At 25.8% G+C, this 12697-nt stretch overlaps 1 protein-coding gene across 1 annotated transcript; it reads left to right on the plus strand.

Moving 5' to 3' along the window:
* The first annotated feature begins 1585 nt into the window (after positions 1-1585).
* LOC145833425 (rhomboid-related protein 4-like) lies at positions 1586-12321 on the plus strand. The gene is made up of 7 exons (XM_082940603.1): positions 1586-1610; positions 4269-4407; positions 5496-5728; positions 7740-7858; positions 9950-10058; positions 10625-10673; positions 12216-12321. The coding sequence occupies exons 1-7, from the start codon at positions 1586-1588 to the stop codon at positions 12319-12321; spliced, it is 780 nt and encodes a 259-aa protein (XP_082796729.1).
* The last annotated feature ends 376 nt before the right edge of the window (positions 12322-12697 follow it).

Raw genomic sequence — 12697 nt, forward strand, 5'->3', positions numbered from 1 at the left:
CTTTCTTTGGAGACATTCCGCTAAAAGTAGCTTTGAAAGCCCCTAGAATGTTAATAGGAATTTTATTGGCAGCCCGAATTGTGATGGATACAGGCATTAAATCCTTCTTACAAAAACCAACCTCCTGAAAGCTTTTCCACCTCCAAAGGTTCCACTGTGCTCCAGTATCAGCTAAAGAACTTACCCATGCAAACTTGTTTGTGCCATGTCTAGCAATCTTGACTGATGCACGGGGATGATCAGTCGTTGCCTTGACTTTACGCAAAGAGTTCTTCCTGAATATGGTGTTATTCAAAATGATTCTTTTGCTTGCGTGTAGTGACATTATTTGGGTATCTTGTTGCATAAAAACAGAATTATTAGCTTGGATTTGAACAGCATTAACCTTTTTTGATTGACTACGCCAACAAGATAGACAATATCTTAAAGGCTTTTCATTTCAGTTACCTATTTCGTTGAAAGGATAGAAAAGCTTTTTATAGTTCTGGCAAGGAACATGTTAGGACTCATCTCCTATGTTGACGTTCTGACGTTTAAAGGAAGAGACTGCAGATATAGTCCGCGAATTTTCAGTTGCATGGCGTCCCATTTCTTTACTTTCAATAAAGGAAATTATATCAAATGATGACCTGGATAAGATATCTTCAGTACTAAGAACTTCTCTTCTTATGTCATCGTTCCCAACGCCAGCGAGCATCACGTCTTTTATTGCTTCTTCTGTGTAGCTCGTCACATTGCTTTTCCCACAGTCACACTCACTGACTGTAGTGAAATTGCAGGTTTCTGCTTTGCTTCGTACACGTGTGGCAAACGTTCTAAACGGTTCATCATGGTCCTGATTTAGGTTCATAAGTTCTGCTCTCTTTAACCAATAGCAACTTTTATGATTGCAATCGACTCCATCAGTTTAGGAACGTAACTTTCTGATTTGGCCATCAGTCGAGGATCACTTGCTAACATAAGATCGCCAAGCTTGTCCTGCGCACACTGAAAAAGCTGTATGCTTGCATTTTTGTTGCTTATATTTGAACCAATCTTAAATACCTCCCACCTTCGAATGAAAGCAAACCATGTCTCTTGGCTGATCCCCCGGTCAACCTTTGGTCGAATCAATTGAGGTGCATTTGGCATTACTCCATTATTGGATAACCCAGAATCTTGCTGATGCTCCACTTTGTAGAGGTTGAGAAGGCTACTCACTACATCACCGGATAGATCTGGCGTCTGGAACTCGCATCCACGGATTGGGCACTTTACAACAACCATTTTACTTTTCTCAAATTGTTAATAAGATTTTACATGAAGAATAACTCCTTGTCAATTTAGTTTAGTAATTTATTAACAATGTAAAATCTGAAAAGAAAACAAGTATAAATATAAACACTAAAAATGAGCTATAGTCTAATTATTCTACAATATGTAGCTGTAGACCTGTTAATTCACTGAGTAGACCTTACAACATAGACCTTAAAATAAAACTACTCTGACTCTAAAACTCATACTTTTTGCCTTTTCTTAGTTAATTACAAACGTATGATAGTCGCAAGAGACCGTTATATTTAAAAAAGGAAAACTTAGAGACGCTATGCTGTACGTACAGCAGAGTCTTGGTTCGTTGTCCACTCTAAAAACATGATCAAGCCAACCATGTATATAATTTTTAGACCAGTACATCTCAACTTTTAGTCGTCAATATTTTTTTATTGCAAACGATAAAAGTACGGTAGATATACATTTGTGAAAGTGGTGTTAGTTTTTTTTTTCCAAAGTATTGCTAACAAAACAAACACAGACAAATTAAGTGTTGACTTTATTAGAAAATTAGCTTTTGATTGTTATAGAGCGATGCAAACATTCCAAAAAAAAATCTAACCTTTTTAACGTTGTAAAGTTAACTTACATAACAAAAAAGACAAATTTCAAATAAATTCAAAGTTTTCTAGTTTGTTTACAATAAAAAAAATTCAACAAGGCAACTTTTTACTCCAACTTTTTGTGAGACTTTTAATTTATACATTCTTAGCGCTTTGTATAAATTTTAAGAGTTAAGCTACGTTCAAAATGTTATTGACGACTATTAAATATAAAATTTAGTTATTTTCATTTATTATATAACAAAAGTTTTTTAGTATTTCCTTCTGTTACATTAACACTGAAAGTTAGACTTGTTGTTATCTTTTAGCAATAAAATAACTTATTTATATAAAAATAGTTATTTGGCTTTAACACATGCACTTTGTTTAACTAGTTTTGATTTATAACTTTAATCGGCAGCCTGATATCTAATTTGTACAAAACAAAAAATTTAATTGGTACTACCTTACTATCATTAATAACTTATACTCTAGCCGCTTATTAGGTAAGTTAAGTTTGTTGCCAATTGTAAATTTATTTTTAAAACAGAACTTTTGTGAATAAAGCTTCAAATTTATTTTTTTAAGGTTTTACGCATAAAGGTTTAAATATAATTACTATAGTTTTTGAAACCGCTTGTATAAAATTTAAACTATTAAAACTTTGCTCAAAAGTCAGACAGAACTATTGTGTAGTTGATTTATAAAAGTACATAATTTGTTTTGATCAAGAATTGTTGACCGAGAGATAAGTTGCATATCAAAACTAAAAAAATCGGCTCGGCTTTTAGCTCTGAGTAAGTTTTCTACTTTTTTGTTCATTATTCAAAAATTAATTAGTATTCTGATGAATTATTTTATAAAACAAACTGTATAGCTTTTAAAAAAATGTTATAGATTTACTTTTTGTATATTTATTTTTCTATAAGTAAAGAGCCCTTCATATTTTAAGCATCTTTTTGAACTCAAACTAAAAGCTTTACTAATTGTTGCTCTTAAAACTAAGTAAAATAATATTTTTTCGTTTTTAATATAAATAAAGTTGTTAGTTGCAAAAGAATGTAACTTGATTTAAGATATTTTACTTATTAATGCATTTTCAAGGTTTATAATAATACTATTAATTTTGGTTTTTCTGTTAAAATATGAATCTTAAATATTTCTGAATAACTCTTGGTAAGCTAAAGTTAAGATAAATATTTGTGATAACTATGAAATTGGTGTTGCCTGATATTGTAGGTAGCTATCCGCGATTAGGCTTTAAAAACTCTTTGAATTAAAAACACGAATCGAAACCCAAAGGTTAACACATTTACAAAATTTATAGTTATAATTTTTTATAAACTTTTATGAAACGTTGTGATGCAGATCTAGTTTGGTGACCCCTGGTGTACAACAACAATAATTGTAACCAAAAATTTGAATAAAATTTAATGATTTTTCTTGATCTGTTTTCAAGACAATCAAAACTTACTGTAGTACCTGTGTAGCTGTTATTGTTATTTCTTTTTTTAGATTAAAAATGCCTTGTTCTAAAATAAAGAGCAATGAAATTGTATGTTTTTCATTGTTTTATTATCCTAAAAGATATGAACTTAAAAAAATTCCTATTGTAACCCTTTTTATTATTGCTTTGAATGTATTTGTTTTTATTAACTCACAATCTTCAATTTACTTGAGAAGAGTTTGTATTGATATAAATCAGACTTGGAATATTAATGAGTATTGGTAAGGTTTTTTAAAGTTTTTTATTTAATAAACAAAGTAATTTTAACTTTTTGACTTAATGTAAGAGTTTAAAGACTGTTTCTAATCCACACTTATTGTAAAATAATAATCAACGAATTAATAATGTTTCAACTTTGTTTACGAGAAAAATTTTAATTAGTAGAGGTGACAATAAATAACACTGTAAGGTTTGAGAAAATTTTTGAAACTACTTAAAATATTATTATTATTTGTTTAATATGTAGTTATGTTAAAACTGCTGAAAAATTAAACAATTAAGAATAAGAGATAACATTTATAAAGTTTTTTATGTTGCTATGCTCTTTAGATCTGAGTCTTGCCACTGCTCATATAGTATCTGTATAATTATCTTTTTACCATTTTAGTTTTACTTTATAGTTTTTACTTTTTTCATACTCCTTAAGGATCCTACTGAACTTTTTAACTTTGATATCCTTTTCCTTTTTTAAAAACTGTGAATATAAAAACCTTACAGTGTTAAACCTTAAAAACCTGAAAACGGAATTTTAAACATTTTTTACATATAAAGTATAAAGATTTTGATTTGACACAAAAATCTACCATATGAATAAAAAAAATTGTCATCATCAAAATTATTTTTATCAAAAAACACATTTGAAGTAGCTCTACAGTATCTTTTCAATATTTTTATACTAGTTAACACAGTTTTTTACCTTAAACTTAATATTAAACTAAAAATAGACCCAAAAACAAGTAGTACTTTTAAAAACCTGGAAGAAATTTTGAAAACTTGGAGAAAAGTTGCCATAAGTCAGTGGCAACCCTGTATACACAATAAAAAAAGGTAATTAAAAGTTACAGCTGAAGTAGCTTAAAAAATATACTTTAAAATTAAAGCTTTATAAATAATCACAAGGTTGCTACACACTCATTATACTTGACAACTCAGAGACAGTTTACAAAAACTAAGGATGACTCAAATTAGTTTGTTGTCTTTTTATAAAAAACTCCAGATAATTTTAAGATTTATTTAAAACCTGACTAGTGTTTTTTCTCAATATTAAATGAGATTTAGTTGTTCTAGTTTCAATATTATGATGTTTTATATCCAAATTTTGTTCAAAAACTTGATTTTTATTGATTTTGAAAAGTTAAAGTTTGTTATGAAATAATAGTTTAAGAATTTTTAAAGTATTTTAAAAGACTCAGGACAGTTTTAGGACACAAAAGAAAGTTTCTGGTCACTCATCATTAATAATAATTACAAGTACTTTTCATTTGAACCACTTGTAACTAATTATAAACTTTTTTAACTAAAAACGCATGGTTCTCATTGACATAGAAATACACAAAATATTTTATATTATCATCAAATTTTAATACTCCGAAAGCAAAGAATTTTTGGTTAACAGCAAGTCTTTTATTTAGTTGTTTTGTATATTGTTGCTTCTTCAATCTTTTAAATTAAAATTGTTTAATATATAATCCATTATGTCAAGTTTGTGACTAGGTGTGAGGTGTTTCTAACAAAAAGTTCTATCTAAACTAAAGTGATAAAGTTTCTTATTTGAAAAGATGTTATAAAAAAAATTAAAAACAAAACTTAAAGGTATTTTTTTTATAAACTTGCATATAAACTATAAAAAAGCCTTATGTGTTTTTATGAATTATAATGGAAAACTTTGATAATTTATTTAGTAGAAAGTATTTTTTTGCAATATACTAATCAGTAAAATATAGTTTTAAACTTTATTAACCTTTCAAACAGTTTGTTGTTATAAAAATATATAATAAAGTGATTGAATATTACATAACAAAAAAAGCAAAATCACAGCCAAGTTTTGAATAATTTTATAAATCATTAAGTCCTTAAAGTTTCAAAAAATTTAATACTTATTTATGAATTTAAACAAATTATAGTTTTGATTTCAGGAGATCAATTACATCTCAAATCCATCATATCCATGATTTTCATTTGTATTACAACATAGTGTCATTTTCATTGAAAGGGGTTAACGTAGAGAAAAAGCTGAAATCTTATTACTTTGCTTATTTACTGGCTGTTTTTGCTGTACTAACCAGCTCAGTAACTTTAGCTTTGGATGCTTTGTTCTTTCAGGCATTTGGTACCAATTACAATCAGCAGTGTGTAATTGGGTTTTCAGGTAAAGTTAAATAAATGTTTTAATATTTACTATTTATACTTTTAAAATATATAGATTTGTTTTTTTATTGGATTTTTTTTTGTATTTATTTCATACTAGTCTAATTTAATGTTATATGTTGTATAAGTTAACTTAAAATTTTTTACATAATTGTAGGGGTGGTTTGGCTTGTTTTTAAGAAATTTATCTTATTTTGTTCATCATTGCTATCAAAAACTTTTTACTGCTTAACAAAACACAAATAAAATTTTGAAGAATAAGCAATCAAAGATAGTAAGTTCAATAGACTCCTTATTGGAGGCATAAACAAAAAAGGCAATTAGAAATATAATAAAAAACTTAAAATAAATAATACAGTTTAAAAGGAATAAACTTTTAAGAAATCATCAAAAAAATATATATATAGAGATTTATTTTTGATAAATTAGTCGTGGAGGTTAAGGACGCAAAGGAGTCAAACATTTTTATAACAAAATTTAACATTGAAAAAAATAAAATGAGAAAGTTATATATTATAAGATACTTTTCACAAAAAAAAAAAGAACTTTTAGATGTAGTCAGTTGTTCAAATGTATAAACAAAGTTTATCATTGCAGATTTTCTTAGAGTTTTAAAAAATATACTAAAAATCTTACTTATCCTTCATTTTTTAATCAATAAACCTTAAAATTCTAAAAAATTAGGAAATAATTTTTATAAAATAAATCTTTTGTTTTTTTTGTTTCAAAAAAAAAAAACAATACAATTGATAAATATTAAGTGAAAACTAAACTGAGAAAGTTTACACTTACAACATTTGCTTCAATATTGTATGTGAAGATAATTCTTTATGTAAAATTATTTTTTAAATTTTTACCTAAATCATTTTATAAGGAACCTGTTCAACTCTCAGACTTTGTAACCTCATATCTCAAAAGTTAGTTTAATTATTACATAATGATAAAAAGCAACTGCTAGCAAAGTTAAATAACTTAAAAAATAAAGATTAACAAGTAAAAAGTGCCTAATTGCCTTAATTTAACTTTTATGTAAAAATGTTTGTATGAAGCTCATAAAATACAGCAAAATCAATTAAGGCCATAGGGGGGAAAGACACTTTTTTCCGCATTTAACTTTGGCTTTTATATGAAAGCTTTAAGTACAAACTACAAGCTAGTTTTTATAGAATTCAAAAATATCATTTAACTTTTGAGATATTTTATTTTTTGTAAAAAGTTTCCTATACAAACATATGGACCGCACCGCAAAAATTTTTTCTGGTCAATTTTCTCAAAAATTTTAAAAATCACTTAAAATCTATCTCTTTCTTCATTTTTCAAGCAATCTTCTTCAAATTTTCAGGAAATGTACCTTATATAAAAAGAAAAAACTCTACTTATGAATTTTTAAAATTTTTAAATTTGAAATTTTATGAAAAGAATTAAAATAAAAAGTCTTTTTTTTTCAAAAAAAAATATTTACTTGAAATATTTCAAATTTTAAAGAAATGTTTTTTGTAATTGTGTAAAGATTAGACTGTGAAAGTTTGAAGAAAATTGCCTGAAAAAATGTAGGAGGAGATAGATTTTAAATAAAATAGTCTTTTTTTGCTGTTTTAGTTTTCCCTTCCCTTAGAAAACTTATTATGCGGCTCGACTTTGACTGGTCATATCTCAAAAAGTAATTTTAATTTTTTAAAACGATAAAAAGTATTTTGAAGCTTATAATAAACTTTTTAAAATAACATCAACTTGTAAAAAACATGGCTTATCCCTCCCTATGGCCTTAAATTAAAATACAAATGTTTATGAAATGTATAAAGCAGTTATAAAGTAGTTATAGTGTGTTTGGTTACTTACTATTATTCATACAAATGACTTGAATAATTGTATTTTGATAGATTTCAAATTAAAATAATACATATTTGAGCTTAAACACAATAAAAAAATACATACAATGGTTTTTGGCACGTTTTTTACCTAAACTATTGTCTTTTATGACAAGTTATTATGGAAGGTATAATATATTTTAGGTATTATATTTGCCCTTGAAGTTTTGGCAACTGAATCAAAGACTTTCAAGACAAACAATGTTACTTTCTTAAGAACGAATGTAATTCATTCCTGTTGGCTAGAGTTGATATTAATTCAGGTGAGATTTTAAACCGTTAAACTTTGTTTGAAAAGGGTAGTTAATAAATATAGTAGATTTTAAATTGACTGAGTAATAAAATAACTTTTTTTAAGTATAAATGTAAAGCTGACAACTAGCAAACAATAAAACTATCTTACTAAACCAGTTACGATATTAGTAAGTTGTATGCTGAATTAGAAAGAGTCAACGTCTGAGCAAGTTCACTACATATTTAATAAATTTTTATTTCTATTATTTATACCCTTGAAATGCACAGTAATTTACTTTTTATTTTCCTTACAGTGATTATAAACAGTGATTGTTTTTGACAGTTATCTATAAGTGTCACAATATTATCTTCTACTTTTTCTCTTCTGTAAGGTATGAGATAAATGGATTTTTATTGTAAAGATAAGTTACTAGGTATATTTTATACTTTCAGCTCACATGATCACAATTTTTAAAAGATTAAGGTGCTTTGTATTATGTGCTTAAATTTTAAAAAGGAAGTTCTGTTAAGCGCATGAAGGATCCAACATTTTTTTTTGCATATTTTATTAATGGCTCTTAATGAAAGCCCTAAGTACTAACTTTATAATAAAAATATCAATTTTTAAGATGTAGTTATTTTTGTAAAAGATTCCGCCAAGAACTGTTATTTTTTCAGCGTCACTTTGCTTTGAAATTTTAAAATTTACCAAGTATTATCTACATTTCTATTTTTTGAACTAAAGAGCCCAAATGTTCTTGCAATATTTAGATCTTTTGGAAATCTATGGGAATAAAATTTTATGACTAAAAGATAAGATTTTTTTGATTACTTTTAAAATTATAGAATAAAATATTTTAAAATTTCAGCCAATATGTTTTTATAAAATTAGGTTGTGAAAATTTTGAAATAAATGCTTAAAAATTGAAGCAGATAAATTTTTAGTAAAACTATAACTTTCAGTTTATAACTTTGTATAACAATGTTTTTATACAAAGGCGTTGTCAATAGTATTAAAAACATTATAAAGCTAATTTTAGCAATGAAAGTAGCTTTTGTAAATAAAGAAAAATAGAGTGTTTAACAGTTGTAAAATATTTATACTTGTTAAATTGTTTGTGCTTAGTAGAATAACTTTAATGCACCTATACATGTTCACTAGGGTGTTAAAAAAGTTGAATTTTTTTAATTTTCATATCTACTACTTTCTATATTGTTGACTGTCATAAAAAATTTTCATGCAAAGTTTGAGGTGATTTTAAGAAACTTTTAGGCAGACTTTCCTAGATTTTTGAAAAACAAATCTAATATAAACTGTATGAGACCTAAAAAATGCAAACATTTAGTTTTTTATTTTGAAAAAGTTTTACATGTGGTGATAATAACAAAAACACCTCATGCAAATTTTAGACAATTAAAAAAATTCTAAAGAAAATTTATTTGATTTTCTGCAGTTTTTATTTTTTTATTTTAAGTCTAAAAAAAAGAATCTACATTTATATGTGAAAAATGTTTGAGCTAAAAACTTAAGGGTCGTATTTTTAGGCCCATACAGTTTATAGTGGGGTTGTTTTCCAAAAATCTGACCAAGTCTCCCAAAAAGCTTCTTAAAAACACCTTAATTTTGCACGTGGTGTTTTTAAGATGTTTTATGAATATACGAAATTGTAGAGCTGAAAACTTAAAAATCTGTTTTTTTTATAAGCACCCTTATGTGAACTATTTGAGAAACTTTGGTTTAAGTAAGCATTAGTGATAAATGTTTTTTACTCTGCTAATTTTACACTGTTATTTAGTATTACGCTTTATTATTTTTTTCCAAATATGTTAATATCGCAAAAGCTTGATATTTTACTAATTCATTATTCGATAAAATAATAATCACCTTTTGATTGTATCTATTTGATACATTTTTTCATAACAGCATCCTAAATCCAATATTTTGTAAAACACAGTTTTATTTTGCTCTTGAATTTTCATATGTTTTAGCTTTTTATCAAAAACACCAACGTTTTTGTTTATTTCTTTAGTTATATGTATGTATATTTAGAATTAATAACAATAAGATATCTACTTAAGATATCTTTAATTCTTAAATTTCAAAGGAAAAAAATATTTAGATACTATTCCCCCAAGTTTCACTAGCTGGTAATCTTGCTGGTATAATAGTTGGACTTGCATACACGAAAGGACTTTTGAGTATCTTGTGTAATGAATTCCAGCCATTAAGTTAGTAATGTTTCAATACTTTTTTTTTTGTAAAATTAAATTACTTAAATCAGATGTTTCAAAACTACAAACAAAAGTATAAGTAAAAAAATATTGATTAGCTGTTTAGTTAGATACATTTAATATAACAGGTTAACTTAGATACTTGTACTGATTAATATTTGTTTTTCGTAGACCAGGGTTTCCCAAGTCAGGCCAATTCACAAAATTAGGAGGCCACAAGCTGCAAAGGTCCTATGCGTATTTAAGGGTACTTTTGTAACTTATACTGTGTATTACGGGAAAATTTTAAATTTAAGGGGTTAATAGCTGTAAAAGGAGGAAAGGGGCATGAGGCCTTCATTTAAAACTTACACTAAATATTCTTGAGTTAATGATGAAGAGTAAAATAAAATAAGGTCCTAGGCGTATTAAAGACTTTTTTTAAGAAATCTTACTATAAACTTAATTAACCATAGCTTTTTTTATTGCTTCAAAGGAGGCCATGACACAAAAAAGTTTGGAAAAACCTGTCCTAGACTATTAGTATTTTTTTTTTTAATTTCTAACTCTGTGTTTTATTTAAGGTAAACTTGAGACTACAAAGATATTTCAAAGTTCTGATACAAACAATGAGTTAGTTTTTGTTTATTGTTTTAAAACTGTTTAATAATAGTTTAAACTGATGAACTTACTGTAAATGAAAATCAGAATATTTAATATCTAGAAATCATAAGTACATAAAACAAGTTAGACACAATTTTTCTTAAAAAGTTCTTTAGTGTGTTATTATAATTTTAGAATGCTTTTACTAACTTTTTTAGAATGAATAAAGTTGAGTATTTTGATCTCGAACTATAGAATTAAAACTTTAATGGTATTTATTGCAAGCTTTTTTTAGTTACGAGAGAAACTAAAGCTTCTCTTGATGGACAATCGTTTATTTAGTTTTATTGAGTTATAGTTTCAAAGATCTTTAATATCAAATTAAGTAACACCCTATTAGATCTATTTTTTTTTATATATTTACTATTTATAATTACCGAATTAGCTGCTTAAATGAAAAAAAATAAAATTAAAAGTTCATACAACAAGTTTTACCATCATCAGTGAAAATAATGATTACAATTTTTTTTTCATTAAAGACTAAACAAATTTGCTTTATAAAATTTTATTCAAGCTAAAAACTACACATAATTGACATGTTTTTCTTTATACTATACTTTTAGTGTTTAAGTTTATAGTTATACAGTTTTAAGATTATAAAAGCTTAATTGAGTCGTAGTAAAGCTATTTTCAAAGTCTAATTCTAAATTAAGTTTACCTCTTTTATGAGGCTGCTGTTTATAAATTTTTAAATAAGTATCACACTTAAAGTTTTTGCAAAACAATTAAAGCTTAAAATGTAACAAGATCGATTCTCGGTTTTACAAAAATTTTCAATTAAAAATAAAAATTGCAATTTTTATTTACACCTCCCATATCCCTTATAATGTCATAATAAGTTTGATTGTATGAAGTGTTTTGTTAATGTCTGAAAATGTGTTGTTGGTTTTTCTAATTACAGGGTTACCACTTTACCTGGAAAAATCTGGAATTTGACAATTTAGACTAAAATAACCTGGAAAAACCTGGAATTTGAGAAATTTTGAAAAAAACCTTGAAATTTGATGAAAAAACCTGGAATTTTTAATAACTTTAACATTTTCAGTTGTAAAATTTTGATTTGACACAAAAAATCTATCATTTAATTAAGATTTTTTGTCATCATCAAAAAATTTTTTTGTTAAAAAACACGTATAAAGTAACTTAACATATTTTTTCAATGCTTTTATTCTATTTAACACATTTTCTTTAATAGAAATTAACTTACAACTAAAAATAGACCCAAAAATGTGTACTTTTATAAACCTGGAAGAAATTTGGAAAACCTGGAAAAAAAAATTTGAATAAATGAGTGGCAACCCTGTTAATAGTTACTTAGTACTTTTTTAAAATTTAATTTTTATAAACTCTTATTTATCTGACTCCATTTAAAGCTTTTTATTACATTTAACTAATAAAAAAAAATTTTAATGGAAAGAGACATAACAATGGGTTTAAAATAAATTATTTTTTGATAGATTAGAAGTTATATCGAAAAAAATAATTTAATTATAATACTTTAAACATTAAAAGTTGGTACTACAATGGAATAGAATATGTTGAAGGTAAAAGTGAAGTTCTTGCATACGAGCTTGCTTCTGATGATGCTATGGGCAGAAATCAAGATTTTTACAACTAGGCTTTTTTATAACACTTAGTTTAACCATAAATGTTATAAAATTGTTTACTATATAAAAGAGGTACTTCTAATGTACAAAAATTAACTTACTATATTACTGCAGTTGTTTATAGTTAAGCATTTTAAAAGTGTACTTAAGTTTTTTTACTACCAGTTCAGATTTTTTTCAATCTTTGTCAGACAAATATTTTTTTTTTTAACTGAGTTTTAAGAAATTAATAACAAAAATGTACTTAACATATTATTTTTTCATAACATTAAAACTATTCTCTTATTTTCTTTCAACAATTTTTTTTGATTTTATACATTATACTTTAACTAAATTTCTTCAAACAAGTATAAGAAATTTTGGTAGTTGCAGATATGTCTTCTGAAT

This window comes from Thalia democratica, chromosome 4, assembly GCF_965202585.1.
Source record: "Thalia democratica chromosome 4, ktThaDemo2.hap1.1, whole genome shotgun sequence".
NCBI classification, from domain to species: domain Eukaryota; kingdom Metazoa; phylum Chordata; class Thaliacea; order Salpida; family Salpidae; genus Thalia; species Thalia democratica.

Excerpts from the sequence above, each read along its gene's own strand:
- LOC145833425 (XM_082940603.1), top strand. The coding sequence starts at position 1,586 with ATGCTGTACGTACAGCAGAGTCTTG. Across the intron at positions 4,408-5,495 it reads TGTATACACAATAAAAAAAG|GAGATCAATTACATCTCAAA; the intron begins GTAATTAAAAGT and ends TTTTGATTTCAG. Across the intron at positions 10,674-12,215 it reads AGTTCTGATACAAACAATGA|TTGGTACTACAATGGAATAG; the intron begins GTTAGTTTTTGT and ends AAACATTAAAAG.